The following is a 24,108-nucleotide window of genomic DNA, read 5'->3' on the forward strand; positions in this document are numbered from 1 at the left end:
AATCCGGCTCGAAGGATCAATTTTAATGGTTCTGCTTTAGTAAACATTGCATTTAATTTTAAGTTTTTTTTAATTGTTATTCTTCTATGCATATTTTTGAGGCGATGATTTAATGTTTTTTACACTTGAAAAGTGTATTTATTTATTAATTGATATACTCACAGGATATTGTTGTGGTATTGAATTTAATTTTAATGATATACAATATCGGTGCGGTTACTTTAAATAAACAATATTGGAACTATTTTACGTTGATGGGAATTATTTAGTAAAGCTTTTGCTTGAACTACTAATATTATTAAAATTTGCATAGATAATTGCACACTTTCCTATGTATTTTTGGGCTAAATGGTAAATAAACTAATGAAATAATAGAAATAAAATAATGCCTGGGCAACGGAAAATATTTCTTTATTCTTCTTTATAATTAAAATTTTGATATTTACTAATATTTATTGGAAAAAAAAACAAATTGGAGCATTCCGCTTGTAAAATGTGTGTGGCTAATAAATATTGTTGTTATTGAACAAATATTTTTAATTATTAGATTTAAGCACCAAATAGTTAATATTGCTATCATATTGTTATATTTTTGGAATAAAAACATTAAAGTAAAGATTCTGGTGATTTATTTCCCTACTCACACAAAATATGAAAAAAGCCGAAAATCCTAGCGGTAGGAATATGTTGAACTTAATCGATCGTGGGTTCAAATGCGGGCAGTCCCTTTTATGAAATAAGGTGCAGAAGCAACGGTTTTAAGTACTCTGCGGTATGGAAGTGTAACATCGCCGACTCTTTAACTCTTCTACTCATAACTTCTTAATGGAATACCCCAACATAATTATTGGTTCGGGTTTCGAATCCAAGTCGGTAAATAAAATTACAGCTTGTAAATGTCCCACTGCTGACCTAAGGTACTTCTCGGAAGAGAAGAATGTTATTCCCCTACGTTGCTGCTATATGGATTTGTGTATACACATGTGAATGGGATATGTTATTGCATCTTTGTGTAATTATAATATAGTGTTTTAGGACAATAAATAGTAGGAAGTGTCAGATATATAATTCCAAAGATTATATAGGTATGGAATGATTAATCAATCTCTTCAACCCTTGGTCCACCAGAACTCACTGGTCTTGTATAGCTAGAACCACTAGCTCCGTGGAGTTTCATCATTGCTGATTGGCAGACGCTTTGAGCCGCTTGCAAGTGGCGTTCCAGATCTGATAATCCTGCATCAGGGTTCGATTCGAGCCATCGTATTTGATTGTTGCATTCCGCGATGACAACGTCACGTTCGCTGTCTGTTAATCTGTTACCGGCGTTTTCAGCAGCCTATAAAAGTTTGATCTTAGCTTAGCGTAAACACGATTAAACTAATATATGTCAACTACATTCCTGGATAAACAAATACCTGCTAAAAGTGATTAAAGTCGAAATCATGTTTGTAATTTAAATATATTATACTTAATAAATTTTAGTTTTGCTACTAGAAATGTTTAAAAAAGGGCGACAAGTAAAATGACCTATGACTCTTAAACCAAAAAGAAATTATTTTCAATAACAATAAAGTTACTAAAGATATTCAAATGAAATTGAAAACTACCGTTTTGCATCCAAATGCGTATGCTTCTAATCGATTTCTACATTCGACTTTCTTTCTTGCAGCTTCATCTTCAGCTTTAAACTTTTCAGCATCTTGAAGCATTTTTTCAATTTCCTTCTTATTGAGGCGTCCTTTATCATTTGAAATTGTTATTTGTTCTGATCTACCTGTACTTTTGTCTTGGGCACTTACACTGAGAATACCGTTGGCGTCTATGTCAAAAGTAACCTAAAGCACATAAATAAGAAGACATAAGAATACATAACCTGGTATTAAATGATAGTTCTCACAAAAACCAGCAACATCTGACGACCATTAAACCACCATTTTGTCAATGTATTCATTTAAAATTTTTATAAAACGTACTTCGATTTGCGGTATACCCCTCGGCGTTGGAGGAATTCCTGACAAATTAAAAGTTCCAAGCAAATTGTTGTCTTTCGTCATCGCTCTTTCTCCCTCGTAAACCTAAATACGGTAAATATTATAAAAAAAAGTTAAAATGGAATTTAAGTCATCTGATTGAGCTTTTATAATATTATCGCAGTTTACTTGAATTGTAACTGCAGGTTGATTATCCGTATATGTTGTAAAGATCCTTTTTTGTGCAATTGGTATCCTTGTGTTTCTCTCCACCAATCGTACCATAATACCACCAGCTGCTTCTATTCCCAGTGATAAAGGAGTAATGTCTACAAGTAAAACGTCCTGAATTCGAGTGTCTTTAGAACCGGAAAGGATTGCGGCTTGCACTGCAGCACCATACGCCACTGCTTCATCAGGATTAATGGAGAGGTTTAATACTTTTCCGTTGAAGAAATCCTACAAAATGAACTTGAACTTGTATCAAACGTTTTAATAATACATACAATATAACCAATTAGCAATAAATGAATACCTGCAATAATCTTTGAATTTTTGGAATACGTGTTGACCCACCTACCATCACAACATCGTTGATTTCTCTTATATTCAATCCAGCATCTTTAAGAGCTCTATCAACTGGCGTTAGTGTTTGTCGAAATAAATCTGAACATAACTCTTCGAAACGCGCTCTCGTTATTTTAGAATAAAAGTCTATACCTTCGTGTAAAGCATCAATTTCTATACTGGCTTCTGTACTAGATGATAACGTTCGTTTGGCCCTTTCGCATGCCGTTCGTAATCTTCTCAGAGCCTTTGGGTTATTTTTAATATCTCTCTTGTACTTTTTCTCGAATTCTTGGCTAAAATGCTCAACCATTCGACTGTCAAAATCTTCGCCTCCTAAATGTGTATCACCAGCTGTTGATCTTACTTCAAACAATGATCCCTCCGATATTTGTAAAATTGACACATCAAACGTTCCGCCACCTAGGTCAAATATAAAAACATTTTTATCTCCTGTTAAGTCTCTATCTAGTCCATAAGCAAGTGCGGCTGCGGTCGGCTCATTGATTATTCTCAACACATTTAAGCCTGCAATTGCACCTGCATCTTTTGTCGCTTGACGTTGCGCATCATTAAAATATGCTGGAACGGTTACTACAGCATCTTTAACAATACCACCAAGAAAGGTTTCAGCAATTTCTTTCATCTTTGTTAAAACCATAGAAGAAATTTCTTCCGGAGTAAATTGGCGCTTTTCACCTTTGTACTCAACATTAATTTTTGGTTTACCATGGTCAGAAATAACCTCAAATGGCCAATGTTTTATATCTTGTTGGATTTTAGGATCGTCAAACTTTCTGCCAATGAGACGTTTTGCATCGAATATCGTATTTTTTGGGTTCATAGCAATCTGTAAGGTAAACAAAAACTTAAAGTCATTCGCTTCATAAGCGTTTCCTTTACCAAATAACTCCTTAATTATACGTTTTTTTTAAATATGTGAAAATGTATCCGTTTAATGTACCTACCTGATTTTTGGCTGCATCTCCAATAAGTCTTTCGCTATCATTGAAAGCGACGTATGATGGCGTAGTTCTGTTACCTTGGTCGTTAGCGATGATTTCAACCTTGCCGTGCAAAAACACTCCAACGCATGAGAAGGTTGTTCCAAGGTCAATCCCAACAGCAGCTACCACCATATTGACTCGATTTTAGATTAATATCTTGATAGCACTCGTACTATTTTATTGTTTTTTCGTAAATATTCAATTAAAACTCTTAAAGCCCATTGGAATGGCATTGTGATTGGTTCATTTTGATATTGGCTATTGTATTTTGTTATAAATGCAAAATATTGTTGTCAATTCATTCATCATCGTATTTTATGGAAACATATAACAGTTCAAATAATTAGTATATTTTGACACATCTTTCATTTTATTTACTTAACCTACACTTGAAATTTTAACAAATAGTGACAATTTATTATTTTTTTTGAAAAAGTGGTTTGTCTCAATTATTTACAATATTTGTAAGAAGTTTTCATAGCTAGTGTTTATAATTTTATGTTCGTTAAGCGAAGCTGTATTTCTTAATTAAAACTCAGTAAATCTTTTAATTCCCAAATAATTTAAGTGCTTTAACACTAAAATGTTTTGGGCAAATATCATTTAGCTTAGAAGCAGCTGATTACGGCTCCTCCAGCTACAGACAGACCATTATATTAATATTATTATATTAATATTGGTCTGTCTGAACAATGTAGCAGTCGAGGAGAGCCAATACTTTCGAGACGAAAGATCATTTATCTAAATATTTAATCGTAAAAAAGTGGTGAATCTTAACCGATGATCGTGGGTTCAAACCCGGGTAAGTACCACTGAATTTTCATGTGCTTAATTTGTGATTAATATTCATCTCGTGCTTGATGGTGAAGGAAAACATCGTGAGGAAACCTGCATGTGTTTAATTTCACTGAAATTCAGCATTAAATTCAGCATGAAATTTTGCATTAATAACAAAATGTGTATTCCACCAACCCGCATTGGAGCAGCGTGGTGGAATAAGCTCCAAAACCTTCTCCTCATAAAGGGACAGGAGGACTTAACCCAGCAGTGGGACATTCACAAGCTGTTACTAGTTTTATACATTATTATAATATTATTAGTATTTTAATATGATATTTAAAATAAAAAGATGATTGGACGGGACTATATTTGCTGGCGTAATTTAAATAAAAATTAAAAAAAAAACTAACATGTTTTTCGTGTTTTTATTACACTACACTATATAACTTAAGTAAGCAAAACATTCTACAAAGTTTCGAACGACGCAATTAACATGATTTAAATACAAATAGAAACACTATCTGCGAGCTGCAGTCGACAAACTGTCGACTTTGGCCAAAACAAACGAGGACAGCAAATTTGGAATAAACTAGTTCAAACTAGTTTTCTCTGTAACAAAAAAACTTAAACGCAACATATTAATCATTAGCGTTTCCCCTTCTTTTTCTTCTTATTAAAATCGGGAGGATGAAAACCTCTAGCCTGTAATAATTCTTGAACGTTATGACACGCGTAATAAACGTTGTCCATTGCTGCGTCCGTCAGCATGTCTACATTACATCTACCCTTTGCTTTGCTTTTCTTGGCTCTTCCTCCACCTTTTTTAGATTTCTTCTTGTCTCCACCATCTTCTTTATCTTTCTTTTCTTTTTTCTTGCCTTTACCTTTGCCAGCCATTAGGTTTCCAGGTTAGGACTCGTATATCCCTGAACTGAAGTGTCGTTGGTAACCGTTGATAGGTTGCTATTGATCAAACGCCGTGATGATTAGAGTTACAATGTATACACGTAAAGTAATTATGAACAATACATTATAGAGATACATAATAGACGTCATGAAACTTGTGATTTATTTTATCTTTGATTTTGTACTTGATAATTAAATGTCAAATGTCGATAAAAGTTGCCTGTATTAAATTGTAATGAATCGTTCCTATCAATTAGATGTGTGAGCGTTGCTTAGAAATAGAAAAACAAACGTTTTGGAAAAAAAAACATTAGAACAAACTTGATACTATGAATTTGCCTATTAAATAGATTTTTATGTATTTAATCAAGGGTAATTGATCTAAATCAAAATGTGTCTCGAGATTCGGGTTATGAATCTCGTAAAAATAAATAGTAATAATTAAAAATATTTCATAACATAACAAAATTTTATTTACATTTTTAAAGAACAAAAAAAGTATTATACATTTAAATAGAAAAATGCCTTAAATAAATGCAAAGTTTCCGCCGAGAGATCGTTCATATAAATACAAGGAGCATAAATTGTTAAAAAATATATAAATCATTATATAAGCATTAGTAGTACGTTTATAAGTTATTTAATATTGTATAATGGTTCTCGTAATATGTGTTCAACTTCAACTCGATGCAATTTGGCTGCACCGACTGCGGTAGTAGCGGCTTCGCTTCGTCCAGAGTAGATCAACTGCAAGAAGATAAATAAATAAATTGCTAATATATATATGTGGGCCTTCGAATCTGTTTTCTGCATTTTTTGTAATAAGAAGTGACAACTCGTCTTCAACTTTGTTAAAGAAAAAAAAATCTTTATGCATGATTCATAAAATTACCATCTGAGCAGATTGTAGACTCTACGGATAATTAATTAAATGACATGTTTTGATAATATTCGATTTAATTTATATACATTTAATGTAAGTGAACATTAAAAAAAAGTTCAAGATTACACTTAATCATCTGTAAGTGCCGTTCGCAGCATATTAATATCTACATTTTACGAAACTGTAAATTGTCTGATGGCCCGTAAATCACATAAAAACTGAAAGATCTCTTTTGAGTAATAATTTTGCGTGTAAAAGCTCATGCTCGAATGGTTAAATTAATAAAACAGCTTAAAAATATGGATGGATGGAATTCACTTGTATAAATTTTCATAAACATTGTTATGTATTGCCTTGTACCTTATTTAAAGCAAAAACTGCGTATTAAAACTTCTATTTAATAATCATAAATTTGTACAAATTCTATAAACGTAGACATCATTTTAAACAACATTCGATTCATACACAATACTATATTTTTAAAAGATTCATCATGAACATACATATTAGTTATAATAGGAAATGCTGTCGCATGGACTCACCAGAGCGAATACTAAAATAAGGGAATAAGCCCTGTATAAAAAAAAGTGGTTGGAAGATTGTAATATAAGAAAACCATTGTTATATTACTTATATCCGTACAGTTCAATCGTCTTTTCCCTTATTAGACTATATTAGCTGTTGGAGGAAGCAGCATACAATATTGCTTTAAGAAGTTAAAAGATTGAAGATTTTCCCTATGCTTAATAATTACCAATAGTAGTTCAATACTTTGTTTAAAATTAATAAATCAATTTAAATAAAACAAATTCACTACCTATTTGTTATTTATGAATTCTATATGTGTATAATTTATAAATAACAATATTCAAAGACATAAATTTAGTTATAATGGATTTCATCAATTTAAAGCCGCCTAGGTTTTCGTGCAAAATGTACAAAGATAAAATTTCAAAGGGCCAATGGATTGAATTTTCTGTTTGTAAAAATCGAGCTTGTTATGATAGAATATTCGTAGACAATTCTGTTTTTAATAGATAAAGTGTATGTATTTATATAATAAGCGTGTATATAGTGTTACAGAGTGAGTAGTACTTTTTTTATAAAACAAGTACCTATGAACGGGGAAATGTGAAATTAGCATAATTCTGTAATAACTATGAATAAATTCTGTTATTATTGGACTTTTCTTATATTAAATAGGAAGTTAATATAATCTTTGTTTTAATAACAATTTACAAACATAAATGAAGTAACAGTTTTGTTTAATACAGAACGTAAATTTCAATGGATAAAATAATAATAGATTCTTACCTTTTTTCCAATAAGATTCTCAAAACGTGGCTTAACGAAGTTCCAGGCTCCCATATTTCTGTGTTCCTCTTGACTCCATATAAATTCTGCAAATCGATCGATCATTTAATATATCGCTATTTTTTATAGAATAGGAAAGCGGACGAGCATATGGGCCACCTGATGGTAAGTAGGCACCAACGCCCATAGAAATTGGGCGTCACTTACATCACCAATGCGCCACCAACCTTGGGAACTAAGATGTTATGTCCCTTGTGCCTGTAATTACACTGGCTCACTCACCCTTCAAACCGGAACACAACACTACCAAGAACTGCTGTTTTGTTGTAGAATATCTGATGAGTGGGTGGTACCTACACAGTCGAGCTTGCACAAAGCTCTACCACCAGTAGAATACCGCTAAACAGTGGAGTAAAATGTATGGGAAACTATTCGTACCTTTATTTGCTACAGTTGGATATAATATATAGTTACTAGGTTTATTTGATTAAACATAAATCAGTCGCGTTTTCTTATTGTGAATATCTGACCATTAGTCAGGACTAGGTATTACGATGCAAGTAACGCATGCAATTATCTATAAGTTGCCGGTTGCTGGTTCTCACCAGCTTAGTGGTGTACTACTTGAATTGTTTTACCATAACATTCGTATTTGGAACACTTAGTCTCTAGAGTCAAGAAATTAGAGTTTCCATCAGTAACGGAAATTCTATATAATAAAAAATATACGTATAAATAAAAAATATTTTCATTATAAATTGTTATTCTTTAAAACTTTCAAAAAACATTATTTGTGAAGAATTCAATGCCTTTACTATTTCCTGTTTTTCGGTGAAGGTAAATTAGCTACTTTGCGCACGGGACGCGGTTTTATTAATAAGAAAATAAATAATTTAAAAAGTTTTATTTCTTATAACTATAATATACAATACTCGAAGGTTTAGTGACAGGGTGTAGGGCTTAAAGTTAAAGTCCTTTGAGGCACGTAATAAATAAAAAAAATAATTTTGTACCTACGTGTTAGGAGATAACGGTTTATGAATTTTATTATATATGTTTTGATTAAAAATAAAGATCTATTCAAATAAATACAAGTATTATTTGGCTGACTTAGAATCAGATTGTCTATTGCACTTGTACGTTGAAAATAACAAAACGTAACGTAACAGGCTAATCGTTTTGGTAGAATAGGTAATAAATTACAATCAAATAATCAGTAGCTTCCTATTTAAATACACAGTTTGTTTATTATAGGTTCCGTTTTCTTCTTATTGATGACTTTTATTTTTATTCGTATTCAGTTTATTTTTTAATTTTGATCATTGTTTGCAATTGGCTTAATGATTTAAGATTAATTGATTATTCTTAAAAGCCGAGATGGCCCTGTGGTAAGAACGCGTGAATCTTAACCGATGATCGTGGGTTCAAACCCGGGCAAGCACCACTGAATTTTCATGTGCTTAATTTGTGATTATAATTCATCTCGAGCTTAACGGTGAAGGAAAACATCGTGAGGAAACCTGCATGTGTCTAATTTCACTGAAGTTCTGCCACATGTGAATTCTACCAACCCGCATTGGAGCAGCGTGGTGGAATAAGCTCCAAACCTTCTCCTCAAAAAGAGGAGAGGAGGCCTTTAGCTCAGCAGTGGGACATTCACAGGCTGTTACGATTATTCTTATACTAGATGGCGCTGTTTTCATTCAATACAAATCGTAGATAACGTCAACGCTATTAAATCAGAAAAAAAACTCGCACTAGATACACTGTTCATTATTATGATGCTAAAATAAGTTGTCCCTTCATAATAATTAACAATACATTCTTTTGCATCATGGAAATCGTGTCAACAAGAGTTAGGTATGTACTAAGTTAATTAGTTAGTATAACGGTATCGTAATTAGATAAGGGCGTTTAAACAATGAATATATATCACATGTATAAATACGAAGTACGTATGTTTGAACACATTTTGGTATTTGCCTTATTTATTCTAAAATAAAAAAACCCAGTGTTTTTAGTAATTGAGCTGATCTGACCCAAAAATTGAAAACATCGGCATGTGGACTAAATAAATTACTAAAGAATTTTATTACAATATAAATTGTTCTGAATTATAATAATATTATATTCAATTGAAATAAACAAGAATCGTCAAGATTTTTTTAAATAACGTGAATATCAAAACTTTTTTAATAAGCAAGGATATTTCAAATATAAGTTGAGTGTGATCGAGTTTCCTATTTAAAAGCGACTGAAATTGGATTCGTTCGTGATGCAAAACTACGCGCAGAGTCGCATATGAGATCGTGGAAATAACACGGACCTCGAGAGAGGGAATGAAAATTTAGATTACGGTAATTATAGTTTTGATTCTTAACCTGTAATTTCTGACGTTTGATCTGATAGGTCACATTCGTTAGTTGTTCGTTTTCTTTTTTTTAAAAACCTGCCTTTGTGTCAACTTACCAACGTTTATTTGTTTGGTGATTTTTATCAAAAATAGTTTGAGATAAAGTCTTATAAACATTTCAATACTTTAATAATTAGGACTATCCTTTTTTATTGTTAAGTCGGTTGTCGGCTGCTTTGTCGGTTACGAGTACATATACCCACAGAATAATTTTAATCATACATATAAAGATATTTAATTATGTTTCTTTACATTTACCATACTCTTAATGTTTTTAGTTATTTCAAGGACCACAGTAGTACTTTGTAAGAAATATCACTGTGAATAATGTGAAAATCTTAAATCTATTAACCTTCTCCTCAAAAAGAAAAGAGGAGGCCTTTAGCCCAGTAGTGGGACATTCACAGTTACGGTGTTACGGTATCTTTTTAACATCGATGTGCTAAGTAATGTTATTTTAAAGCGATGTTATATAAGCGTTATATTTAAACTTTTTTTTTAATGTTATTGTAATTAAGAGCAAGTATTCGAAAAAAAAAACCATTTTTATTTAATTTCTCATAAGAACTTGACTATTATGGTTTAGAAAGACGATTTTTAGTTTGACTACAGTAAAATATTTTTGAATATAAGCGACACTTGATAGATTTTTCTACGTAATATAAACATGATTTATTAATTTCAGAAATTCTAATTACTTCAATCATACCACAATGACAAAGGAAAGACTATGTGATCTATTTTTACTAAAACAAATAAATATTATTGAAAACGAAAACAATTTAATATAAGTTAATAGTTTCACACAAAAGAAATAAATTCAATCAATCAATCAATCAACAGCCAATCGTTGTCCACTGCTGAAAATAGGCCTCTCCCAAGGTGCGCCAAAGCTCCCTGTCCTCCGCCTTCCGCATCCAGTTGGTGCCCGCCACCTTCTTAAGGTCGTCGGTCCACCTGGCTGGAGGGCGCCCTACGCTGCGCTTGCCGATTCGCGGTCTCCACTCTAGGACTCGTCTGCTCCAACGGCCATCGGTCCTACGACATACGTGACCAGCCCACTGCCACTTCAGCCTGCTAATTTTGCAAGCTATGTCGGTGACTCCGGTTCTTTTCCGGATAATCTCATTTCTAATCTTATCCTTCAAAGATACTCCGAGCATAGCTCGCTCCATAGCACGCTGAGTGACTTTGAATTTGTGGACTAGTCCCGCAGTTAGTGTCCACGTTTCGGCACCGTATGTCATGGCAGGTAAGACGCATTGGTTGAAGACTTTCGTCTTCAAACATTGCGGTATAGACGACTTGAGGACTTGACGAAGGTTGCCAAATGCTGCCCATCCCAAGCGAATTCTTCGATCGGCTTCCTTCTCGAAGTTGTTCCTACCGACTTGTATTATCTGTCCTAGGTAGGTATATTCACTAACAACTTCGAGAGGTTTCCCCTCGACGTATATCGGTCCCGGCACGACATGCCTATTGAACATGACCTTGTTCTTTTTCAAGTTCATACCGAGACCGACACACCGGGAAGACTCGCCTAGGCTACGCAGCATTTCGGTGAGTTGTTCCAGCGACTCTGCTATGATGACGATATCGTCGGCAAAACGAAGGTGTGAGATGTACTCGCCGTTTACATTGACTCCATACCTAGTCCAATCCAGCGTTTTGAAAACGTCTTCCAACGCGTTGGTGAACAGTTTCGGGGATATTACATCCCCCTGTCTCACCCCTCTGCGCAGTTGGATCGCCTTCGTCTTACAGTCCTGGATGTGGACAGTCATTGTAGCGGCGTTGTACAGACATCTCAGTACCTCGATATATCTCCAATCGATATGACATCTTTGCAATGAGTCGAGCACTGCCCAGGTTTCGATGGAGTCGAAGGCTTTCTCGTAGTCCACAAATGCCATACACAGCGGCTGATTGTACTCTTCGGTCTTCTGCACAATCTGCCGAACAGTATGGATGTGGTCCATGGTGCTGTAGCCTGATCGAAAGCCGGCTTGCTCTGGGGGCTGGAACTCGTCAAGTCGTCTGGCGAGACGGTTCGTGACGACTCTTGAGAACAGCTTATACACGTGACTCAGGAGGGAGATTGGTCTGTAGTTTTTCAAGAGGGTTTTATTACCTTTCTTGAAAAACAGTACCACCTCACTCCCGCTCCACGTTTCCGGGGTCTTGCCATGTTGGATGACGGAATTAAAGAGGCTTGCTAGCTCTTTCAGGACCGGAGTCCCGCCTGCCTTAAGCAACTCTGTTGTGATTCCGTCATCTCCCGGAGCTTTGTTGTGTTTAAGCTGTTCTAGAGCCGCCCTAATCTCTCCTTGGTCAACGACCGGGAGCTCCTCGGAGTAATGGCGCATAAGAGGGGCGCGCTGGTCATCAATACTGATTTCCACGGGTTTATCCGATCTTGAAGTAAATTAATAAAACTAATTTTTAAAAATATTTTACGTATACTTTGTGGTCAATGTATTATTCCCTACGGGGTTTATGATAACGAGGGCAGATGAAACTACTCAAAATCTTCTTTTAACTATAGCATAGTTCAACATTAATACAGAGCTAAATTCTAAGTATTTTTTTTTTCTTCGACATATTTCCATCAAATTAAAGTTCAATACAAATATACATACATACTTATAATTATTCTTTATAACACACTTAATTGAAGATTATATTTGTACATCTCATAAACACTTACTTCTAGCATTGCTGTATTTCGCAAGTTCATTCTGTAGCGCTTGTAGAGGAAAAGGCGAAAGTGATTCAACCCTTATAATGGCTACGTCGTCAATCTTAGCTTTGACTCTTTCCTTGTTGAGCTCGTAATAGTGCTTCCCGCATACGAGTATGACGCGTTTTACGTTCAACGGATTCGCTATCGAATCACCTAGAAATTAAGATATCTTATTAGCGTAACACGTACGTATTTCTTACATAATATTGTACGTCGATCAATACACAATTTATGAATTTTAAAACGGCATTAATTATAAATAATGAAATTAAATAATCGTAATTTAGCGTATTGTTGCGTATTTATTAATTTTAAATCAGGATAATTTTATTAAATTACAAACATAATTTATTTTTTTTTTTTTTTTTTAGCCCAGCAGGCCTTTAGCCCAGCAGTGGGACATTCACAGGCTGTTACAAAAAAAACATCAATTAACATTTCTTTTGTCAAGTTATTTGTTATAATTATTACCGATAACTGGTTTGAAGTGGGTTCCCGGTGCAAATTCCGAAAGATGTGAAGTTGCTTCAGGCGACCGCAGTAGGATTTTCGGTGCGACAACAACCAACGGTTTCCTATAATTGCGCACCACCTAGAAATTAAAAAGTTCAATTTCATTATTTTAATATACGATTGATAAATATTAAATTTATAATATTAAATATTTTATATATATTTAACCACGTAGCAACGATAGTCGACTGTTGGCAAAGTTGATCTTTTTTGTTTTACGTGTTATGTAATTAACATATTTTTTTAGTATAATTATCATATTATACTATTCATTAATTTATAAGAATCAATGATTTAGATATGGAAAGTTATATTATGCATTTCGCAGGCCTTTGCATTTTGCCTTTGCAAAGGCTTTGCCTGTATGTAGAATTAGTTATATTATAAGTATTTTTTTATTATTATACCTGTCTTCTTAATAAATGGAAGTACTGAGATGGCGTGGTCGGATTCACTATATTTATACAAACATCTTCAGAATCGGGGTTTGTCTCTGAGCTGTTGCTTAACTGTAAGAACCTTTCGAGTCTGCACGATGAGTGCTCTGACGCCGCGCCGTCATAGCCGTGTGGCAGCAGCATTACAAGGCCATTGCTGCGTAACCATTTTGCTAGGAAAAAAATATTATGATAAGTATATTTCTCTGCATAAAACAGAATTATACAATAAATGAAATTAAAAGTAATATATACATATAATAATAAAAGCTTATTTATATATTGTACCAAAATAAATTTGTTAGAAGAAAGGATCGTATTTCACGTATGTAAAATCTTTAAAAGTAGTTATGCGTGTAGCATAATTCAACACATATAAAAAGCTAACCAATAACCCTATAGTGATTAGTGGTGGTTCCGAAACGGCAACTGATATATCCATTCGACAGTTACATAGAGAAAATCTAGGTCAAACCCCAAAGTCCTACTCAATGAATGACTCCTTAATACGCATTACATGTTCCACAATACGATAAACAAGCCCCACAATTTAATGTTTTGATAAGCATTGAAAATAAATAACGACCATTTATTTAGAATGTGTTGAAAAATACTAAAAAAAATATGTTACAATTTCATTAACATCGTTAGGAAATTTGCCAAGTTTCAAAAGCCTCAACTGAAGCGGCACTTGCTTTTGAAATGTAATAACATTCTGAACATGTATTCACTTATAAAGCCTTCTCAGGTTTTCAAAGTTAAATATTATATTTTCGTCTGAAATATAAAGAAATCAATTTAATTTCCTTTTTCTCTTTTATTTAAATTCATTAATATTTAAATGTAATGTGTTTTAAATGTTACTAAAATTAATACAACATGAATTTCCCACTACTGGTCTTCTATCCTTTTGAGAAAAAGATTTAGAGCTTCACACGCGACTTCTATGGAAAATGATTGATAAAAATATAGCAGGTTATCATCTGACGCATGCAGGTTTCCTCAAGATGTTTTACTTCATCACAGAGTACGAGATGAATTATAAACATAAATTAAACACACAAAAACTTAGCGGTACTCGCTCAAATTTTAACCCTTAATCTTCGGTAAAGATTCACGAAGGATTATTGCATTATTTATAAATTATAATGTTTGATTTGGAGATACGAGTAAAAAGAATATTAAACTTATTAAGCGAGTTTAAGGTATGCCAATTATCGGTTGGTGTTTTAGCGTGTAGGCTATATTGAGATACTGAGGCATATAATATTGAGAGACGGATCCAGGTATGAGGCTAGCCAATACTCAAACACCGAAGGAATAATATATATTTATTTACGAAACGTCACAATTGTTTGAGTACCCTGTACTGACTGATTGATTAATATATTATAATAATCTAATAATAAATTGTTATGATTTCGTCATGCCAAATATGGAGTACAACTAAAAAGGCAATGTGCTGACGGCACATAGCATCCCCCTTTGAGAAAGAAATTAACAATTTTCTTGTTGTGCGAATTCCCGGGTGGCTTGAGTCATGTATGGCTTTGTATGCTGTTACACGAAACTCCACTGGCAAATATGGTCGCACCTTATTAGTAGACACTTCGCAGAAAATAGGTATCTTGCTATTTGGCATAATAAGTTTCTTAAACTTTAAGTTCTTTGAGTCAAGTAACTTTTTTAATTCATTATCTTTTTCCTGAGCTTCTGCGAGTTTTTCATAGTCGATCGGCGATGGGGTATCGATGGTGGATATTCTCGATAAAGCATCGGCTACAATGTTGTCGGTTCCGCTGACGTGTTCAATCGATGTGGAAAATTGTAAAATGAAATCTAAATGTCTCAACCTTCTCGGTGTATCGTTTTTTCCGATAGCGTTCTTTTTGAAGGCGTAAACCAATGGTTTGTGATCCGTATAAATAGTCAGAGGACGACCTTCAATTAAATACCTGAAGTGCTTTATAGCCATGTAAATAGCTAAAAGTTCTCTATCATAGGTACTATATCGCTGCTGCGCTTCACTTAGCTTACTTGAAAAAAATGCAAGTGGCTTCCATGAGTTCTCTTCTTTCTGTTGTAAGACGGCTCCAACACAAGTGGCAGAACAATCAGTCATGAGTGATATATGAGCGTCTTGAGATGGAAAGGACAATGTAACGGCGCTTTTTAAGCTTTCCTTACATTGTTCAAAAGCATTTACGGAGTCGTCAGTCCAAGGAATAGGTGTCTTGTCTTTCTTCTTGGCGTTGTGCAGGAAACCATTAAGCTTTTCCTGAACGCTTGCTGCCTTGGGGAGGTGACGTCTGTAAAAGTTGAACATCCCTAGGAAGCGTCGTAGCTCGTTAACCGTATGTGGCCTTGGATACTCCGAAATGGTTTTCACTCGATCTTCAAGTGGACATAAACCTTTTTCTGATACGTGGAATCCGAGGAAGTCGAGCTCTTTTTTGCCGAACTCGCATTTCGACAAATTAATCGTAAGTCCGAACTGTTAAGTTGTTCAAAAACTTTCTTTAAATGAACTTTATGCAATGACGTTGACTCTGATGCAATAATGACGTCATCGATGTATGAAAATAAAATATCCATGTCTCTAAATACGTCATTATTGAGAAAACGTTGAAAGGTTTGCGCTGCGTTTTTTAAACCAAACGTCATTCGAGTGAATTCGTATAGGCCTTCACTTTGACATATTTATCCGATGGTAAAGGTCGCGGATGTTCAAAGACAGGTGATCCTGTCGTCTCAATATAATGGACAACGGAATGGTATGGAGTCTCTTTGAAACACATTGTTTTCGTTATATTAGGAAACTCTGCTAATAAGTGACTATATTCATTAGAATAGTCAATAGTTCTCACTGATTGCTGAGTATTTAATGTTACTGAAGCTATCACACACAAATTAGTAACTTTGTCTATTCATTTTCTTTTGTCAATATCCACTAATAACTTATGATAACCTAAAAAATCTGCACCTAATATCGGTTGCTTTACGTCGGCCATCACAAAAGTCCAACGGTAAGGCCTTCGCAAATTAAAATCTAAATCTAGTGTCTTACTACCGTACGTTTTTATTTCACTACCGTTTGCGGCATATAGTTTATAATTGTCACATTTATTATCACTAAATAGTTTCTTAACATAAGGTAACACGGAAATGTTCGTACCAGTGTCCACTAAAAATCTAAGTCCACTCTTACTATCAGTAACACAAAGGCGGTGAGAAGGAGTGATGGTGCACATCTCCGCCGGCGATCGCACCACTTCTAGTTTCCCGAATTCTTGTCTTTTTCCACGAACACGGCTCTATACATTTCTTTGCGCGACCATGAAATCTGTGATGATAATAACATAGCCAATCAGCACTTTCGGGCGTACGGCGTATTGTATTACGCTCTCGCGAGACTGAACGACGTCGTTTTTGCATACTATTGCTTAAATTTCTCTGCCTTGACCATCTCCATATCACGTATGCGCAAGTTTAATTTAGCGATCTCAGCTAAAATAAATGCGTTATCACTCGAACCAGGTGTTTGAATCGCGGAAATATTTGCAGGTCTAGAGGTTTCCATCACTTTGTCGGCCATAGCAGCTAATTTTTCGAGGTCTTTAACTTCACTTACAGCTAAGACCGCTCGAACCGAAGCAGGAAGATGACCTTGCCACATGATGAGAAGCGTATCGTCCGGTATTTTTCCACGCGCTTTTGATCGCCTAGATCCATACCGCTAATTAATTTTTGAAATTTGCTGGTTTCCGATTCCTCATACACTGCCAACAATCGGTTTTTCAAAGTTTTGAATTTCTTTGTCTCCGGTGGACACAAAAGGATATCACTAACTTCCTGAATGACATCTTTGCTTTATTTACTGACGATGAGGTTAAACTTCGTTTCGTCACTCAGTTTTTGTGGTCCTAAAATCGCGTCACACTGCACAAACCACAACCTTGGCTGATCGTGCCCGAAATCCGGTATCCTTGACGAGACTGTCACTGAGGCAAGCTCCACAGCGTCGTTCTGAGATGCTGAATGAGTTGCACATCTGCTCTGCTGCGCGGCGGGGATACTCTTTGTTGCTTTCTTGCGAGTCAGTACTTAGAAGCAGCTGGAATCTTTAAAAAAAATCACGTTGTTCTCTGAATGAAGTCGGCCTGCGGGCTTAGAGTGTAACTTCGTCCTTTCTTGCGTCGAGCCTCAGATCACGTTGGGCCTCAGATCACGTCGGGCCTCAGATCACGGCGGGCCTCAGATAACGTCGGGTCTCAGATCACGTCGGGCCTCAGATCACGTCGGACCTCAGATCACGTCGGGGTCACCACTTTAGCGTGTAGGCTATATTGAGATACTGAGGCATATAATATTGAGAGACGGATCCAGGTATGAGGCTAGCCAATACTCAAAGACCGAAGGAATAATATATATTTATTTACGACACGTCACAATTGTTTGAGTACCCTGTACTGACTGATTGATTAATGTATTATAATAATCTAATAATAAATTGTTATGATTTCGTCATGCCAAATATGGAGTACAACTAAAAAGGCGATGTGCTGACGGCACAGTGTTTTTAATTTATCTCGTACTAAGACTACGACTAAAATACAACTAAGGGAATAGTAAATTGTGACTATTATTTACGTCTCGGAATCGGTAGAACTATTTAATTGTATAAATGCCAACTAACTTAGAAAGCTCTAACAGGGGATAAGGCTTATGTCTAGTTGTGGGACAGTTTCAAGACCTTTATTTCTTGGCATACATTATAACTTTTTAGAAGGTAAATAAAAATTAATACGAAAGTTATTCCGCAATGATTATGATCAAATCATTTAAGTTCGAACCGAGTGTTTGTATAATGCGATACTTACTTTCCCCTGAAGCTACAAAAGTATCAACTATGATCTGTGCTCCAGTGTAAAAGTCGCCAAACTGCGCTTCCCAAATATACAAGTTCTCCGGGTTGTCGAAAGCCATACCGTATTCGAAACCTAATACTGCTTCTTCGGATAATATGGAATTGGCCACCTAAAAGTAATCGTGTTGTCAATTTATTTAAATATTAGTGCGATGATGTTTTCTTGAACCATTTTTACCATCGTCATTTCAAACTAGCCGACTGATATTGTACACAAAGATATGTGCAATTTTTGATATAATCCCCTAATTGTACTCCAACGAACATACGATCGATGTATAGATGGCAATCCAAAAGGAAAGGAGAGAGATTATACACTTTCAACTCTTCAAATCTTGTTTTCAGAGGCACGGTAGTGTAACAGTGAAAGCTACCATACTGCAGTCTATTGTTAAGAATTTCTTTTATTAACCCAACTAAGCCGAGAACTCACTATGGTTTTTATAAAAACCATAACTGTATGGAATTCAAAGAACTTGGACCAGTACAATATAATAACCAATACTTTGTATTTATATTAAACTATCTCTAACCCGATTTGCATAATTATTTTTACGTAATGAACTAAATTCGGGGATACTTATAGGCCCATAGGGGTGAAGTGGAATCGCAAACGTCAACAAATTTGTATGTAATTGGCAAGTATAATTTTAATTATTTGTTTTAAATTGGCAACATGAAGAATATTGTCGTAACTACTTACTTCGGAGGCCTTAGCCCAGCAGTGGGACATTAACAGGCTGTTACTGTTTTTTACTGTTACTTACTTCCAAAAATGCCTTTTGGTCTTCATGTATGTGGTTTAGAGGAATATGCATCGTTTCCTTTTCTTGATCGATGAGCATTACGTGGCGGTGAGAGAAGGTACCACGACCTACGTCCTCTCCGCTGATACGTACGTGACGACCCTCCATTAAGAGTGATCCTGAAACAAATAACCCGGGTAATATAATTATTTTTAATAAATATTTATTAATTGCCTCTGAAATGCATTTCTGGAAATATAAAATTCCTTTTACCATTTTGCAATTTTTACCTGTAGAAATTTTATTATATACATATTTATAGGTAGGTGATTAATTAATCATTCCTACATCACCAACATTGGAAAGTAAGTTTGTCTTGTGCCTGTAGTTAAACTAATTTAACCTTCAAACGGGAAGAGAACAATACTAAGTACTGTGTAGCGGTAGAATATGTGATATGTTGGTCTTACCTAACCAGGCGGACTCGCACAATGGTCTAACATCAAGTAAAAATATAATTAAACTGATTCTCAAGTCTTATGTTCTTATAACGTAATATATAAAAGACATGGCGCGTACAGTAAGATATATTACGACAGTACGGGTTTCGCTTGGATCGATACTTATTGCTTTACAATATGTATTTCGTCGTATCTCGTGTGAGCAAGTTTTATCAGAGTAACCAATTAGGGATAAAATTCATTGATGCTCTATGACATAATCACTTAAAAATATAAGGAAAGAGCCTACTACTTCTATACATTATAATTAAAGTTTTTTACCAAATGCCATCGCTTCTGCTGTTCCCCAATCGAGATCCTTTTCAAATTCAATTTTATTAAGACGATTTTTGACATGCGTCTTTGCCAGATGTGGGTGGATATGCTGAAATCAAATCAGTATGAAATACGAGAGAAACACTGATTAATTGATAATATTAAAAATATATCTATTGACGACATGAATATTTCATAAGTAGTAATAATAACTTTTTAAGTAACAACATTTAAAGCATATTTTACTAACATGCAAGAACAGTATGAAAGATTAAAACAGTAGATTATTCAAATAATAATAATGTCCTCCAGACCGATTTCGGCCACGGCGGCCAATCTCAAGAGAGATTAGCCTACTACGATATTATATTGCACAAGTGTGTGCGCAAACACAAGTGCACTCTCTATTCCCTAACTCTCATAATCCGATGGGACGGCAATCCGACACGACCGGAAAGAGTTCAGGCGCAGGACCAACGGCTTTATGTGCTTTCCGAGGCACGGGATTGTACCCACTTCCAACTTCCAGACTCCAGGCTGCTACTGAGAATTTTCTGACAGAAAAACCCAATAACTTGTTATTGGCTCGACCTGGGAATTGAACCCAGGACCTCAATTGAAGGAATTGAAGGAATTCAAAGTATATTTCTACCTTAATAGAGTAACAACAGAGCAGCAGAGCAACTAGTGCATTTAAAAATGTTACTACAATTTTGAAATTTCAACCTGTTTCTAGAGAAATACAATTCAATTACGGAATTCGAACAATACACATCTTCATCGAAGTGAATAGCAATTGAAGCAGTCACAACCCCGGAAAGACATTTTCATTAGCGAACAAAGCCAACGAGGGATGGCTCATCAAAGTTCGAGATTGCTACCTCTTTATATAAAGCAATGGTCTTTGGTGTTTCATATGTGAAAAACAGGTACACGTGACAGAAATAAAACCTTTTTGCGTGAAAAGCTTTACACGCAAAAGTTATACATGGAAACACTACCCTGAAAATGACTTTAGAAAACAGAATTATTCAACGCGATAAGTCAAATAAAAACTGAAGTAAAGCAAGACAAATATAAATAGATTATTATTATTATAAATATGTCACGGTCATTTTGAAAATGTATTGTAACCTTGAAATTGTATTCTCATTGCGCCAAAAAACGGAACACAGATAAAATCGGTTATTAAACCGAACCAGTTATTAATATTTCTGAAATTCGAAGACACGTTCCAATTTTTTTTTTAATGGAAGAAACGTTTGCTTTTTATTATTTGAGCTCAACGACCAAATGCGGTGGAATTAATTTATATTCTGAAATGTAATGCAAGAGTTGCAACAGTAAATGGATTTATTTAATGTAAAAATAAATTTATTTTTAAAATGAAATTGCATGCATTACGTGCGAGCCCACAATGACTTCTCAAAATTCAACAGTTTGACAGCTGCAAAAAAAAACACTAAATTTTTTCAAATTCGAATCGCATACTACTAGGACTTTGGAAGTAATCAATTTTAATGGCATTCATTTGTTAATGTATTAATGAAAATTATTAATTTTCATTAAGTATACGCTGTAACGACACTAGTAACTTAACTGTATTTTACACAATAAATTACGTAGAAACTTTTCTCGTCACACGGAGTAAAGTTAACGTTTTCAATACTCGTATAAAAGATTTCCGTCTGTTTTCATATTGGTTTAAAGTTCAAATTCCATCTTATCACTGAAATTATTCTATTTTCATTTAAGGTTTCCATGAGCTATAGTGAGCTACTACTCGGTATAAGCTGCAATTTCAAATTCATAAGGAATTGTTACAGCGGATATGATTTATAATTTGTCTTACATATATCATATTTTGAAAAAAATACTTTGTTTTGCGGACGATATAAAGATAAACAAACAACTTTGACCTTGAATTGACATGACATAATTGGTCGCATTGGTGAATAACCTTCAATTCATTATGGATTTTTGAAATTCAAATAATTTTTTTTTTATAGTATATTTAGGCAGACGAGCACATGGGCCACCTGGTGGTAAGCGTTTACCGGTCAAGCGGCCATTGTAAGAAATGTTAACTATTGCTTATATCGCCAATGCGCCACCATCCTTGGGAACTAAGATGTTATATCCGTTGTGCCTGTAATTTCACAGGCTACCCTTCAAACTGGAACACAACAATACCAAGTACTGCTGTTTTGCGGCAGAATATCTGATGAGTGGGTAGTACTTACCCAGACAAGCTTGCACAAAGCCCTACCACAGTAAGAGAAGTCAAATGTAATATTATTGTATTATCAGTAAAGACATATTAAGCAAGAACTGTTTATAATCCATGATATAGCAGAGCTATTTAAATTTAATTATTTTATTTGGTTCTTCAACAATGTGTATATCGATTAAAATAATGTAATACAACAAATGTTAGTACTCATTCTAAGTGTCACAATTACTTAAAAAATGAACAGAATCAAAGAATAAGAGATGGAACAAATCACATGGAATATGTAAATTTAAGGTTTGTTCATCTTTACTGATTCTGCCCTTGGAATATAGAACTATTTTTAACAATAAAATGTAAACTTTTATTTACAACTCATTGAATATTGTTCATATAAAAATATTAAAATTAGTTTTGAAGTGAGCAAACGTTAAAACACAAATGAGATTACTACGTATTTACTTACCTCTTCATAAAAATGTCTGTATTCATATGAAATATATTTATTTACTGTATAAATATTATTTTGAATGGAAAATTCTTATATTCCTAGAGCGACCCGGTTAGAGAGGAAATTTTATTTCAGAGATAAGAATATGGTTTTATTCACTATGATACCCCGATATCGCTTGTTTGCGGCGATTTTGTCGTTGAATGTCATGACTATATTCTGGCACCGAGATATATATACTATCAGTATAACCAAAATTAGTTATAAAAGGAGGTTGGACCAGGGGCGTAATAGTTCACGGTAGCATACGAAAGCGATCCCGTGGTGCTCCACGTTATGACGGAAAGGGTACCGCTGGTTTTTTAGTGGGTATTCCGATTTTCGGGGCGCTCTCGGCGCCTTGGACACCCGCGAGCCCCACATACCCCCCACTATTCCCGTGGGGGAAAGGCGTAACGCGTTTTTACAGCGATAAAAAGGGGCGTAATAGTTAAAGTATTATGTTTAAAGCACACAACACTGTTCCTATATTATTATATGTTCACTTATACGATGTTATTTCGCGATGTTTGTTATGCTATTTATGTATTAATTCCAAATCCTGTTTATCAGTTTTTTGCCATGAACATCTCAGTATCAGCCTGGATTATTCTAAGTTACTCACACAAACTGGCTTCGAAAAATCTTAACTTGACTTGAAGAAGACCTAATCATGCCCGAGGTGTAATCTAAAAATTCAGTATTTTTATATATTGCTTAGATAAAAATGTTTCTAAGCAGCCTATCAACTGAAATAGTTAATAAACTTACTTCTATAGAAAATATATAAGAGTAAGTTAGTTTCTTTGTTTTTTTTTTTGTATATTACACTAAAACAACTTCTATGATTCATATAATCAATGGTTAAATAACAGTTCAGGTAAATTCCATTAAAATTAAATTCTAATTGGATTGGAAATTATTACTTTGAGACCCGAACACCAAAGCAAATATATACTGAGTGAATTTATAAACAGGACTTCTGAAGTCGCTCTCCAAAACCATTATATACTTTACTATATATATTTTTTATTTCGTGTTCATCTATAATTAGGGAAAAATGTATTTGAATTGTCTGTGTCGTCGTTTTCGTTTTGTTTTTCATGACAGGATTTGAGATAAGAAACTCAAGAAATATTTTTCAAAGATAAAATTTGTGTTATATTATAGCAGTAGTATAGTTATTATTTTCAATTTTTATTACATGAAAATAAATTTTAATTTATATATATCTTTCTTATAAACGTTACTAAGCGAGATACTAGTTAAACAATGTCCTCTCATCTTTCGAATCTCACATCAATCATGACAGAAATATAAATCAGTGTTTAACTAAACACCTAAGCACCGTTTATAAAAGGAAGGAAGTGTTCATGTTAGAGAAAATTAGAGAAAAATTTTTA

General features: G+C 34.4%; 3 protein-coding genes across 3 annotated transcripts in view; all 3 read right to left on the reverse strand.

The window, feature by feature from the left end:
- Positions 1-452: 452 nt before the first annotated feature.
- LOC126772802 (heat shock protein 68-like) lies at positions 453-3,837 on the reverse strand. Its single transcript, XM_050493388.1, has 6 exons — positions 3,509-3,837; positions 2,509-3,390; positions 2,163-2,432; positions 1,977-2,078; positions 1,611-1,838; positions 453-1,339 (listed from the first exon to the last, which is right to left on the reverse strand). The coding sequence occupies exons 1-6, from the start codon at positions 3,677-3,679 to the stop codon at positions 1,097-1,099; spliced, it is 1,896 nt and encodes a 631-aa protein (XP_050349345.1). The 5' UTR covers positions 3,680-3,837; the 3' UTR covers positions 453-1,096.
- A 946-nt stretch (positions 3,838-4,783) lies between these two features.
- On the reverse strand, positions 4,784-5,438 carry LOC126772887 (small lysine-rich protein 1). Its single transcript, XM_050493493.1, has one exon. The coding sequence runs from the start codon at positions 5,222-5,224 to the stop codon at positions 4,973-4,975; it is 252 nt and encodes an 83-aa protein (XP_050349450.1). The 5' UTR covers positions 5,225-5,438; the 3' UTR covers positions 4,784-4,972.
- A 251-nt stretch (positions 5,439-5,689) lies between these two features.
- The window catches only part of LOC126772789 (probable 2-oxoglutarate dehydrogenase E1 component DHKTD1 homolog, mitochondrial), a 33,338-nt gene continuing 14,919 nt past the window's right edge, over positions 5,690-24,108 (reverse strand). The window contains exons 13-20 of the mRNA XM_050493369.1: positions 19,992-20,094; positions 19,231-19,388; positions 18,417-18,573; positions 13,507-13,709; positions 13,058-13,178; positions 12,551-12,739; positions 7,431-7,516; positions 5,690-5,980 (exon numbers count right to left, since the gene is read on the reverse strand). Coding sequence (XP_050349326.1) covers positions 5,870-5,980; positions 7,431-7,516; positions 12,551-12,739; positions 13,058-13,178; positions 13,507-13,709; positions 18,417-18,573; positions 19,231-19,388; positions 19,992-20,094 — 1,128 coding nt within the window. The 3' untranslated portion in view covers positions 5,690-5,869. The remainder of the gene's footprint in view (positions 5,981-7,430; positions 7,517-12,550; positions 12,740-13,057; positions 13,179-13,506; positions 13,710-18,416; positions 18,574-19,230; positions 19,389-19,991; positions 20,095-24,108) is intronic.

The sequence above is a fragment of the Nymphalis io genome, chromosome 13, assembly GCF_905147045.1.
Source record: "Nymphalis io chromosome 13, ilAglIoxx1.1, whole genome shotgun sequence".
Taxonomy (NCBI): Eukaryota; Metazoa; Arthropoda; class Insecta; order Lepidoptera; family Nymphalidae; genus Nymphalis; species Nymphalis io.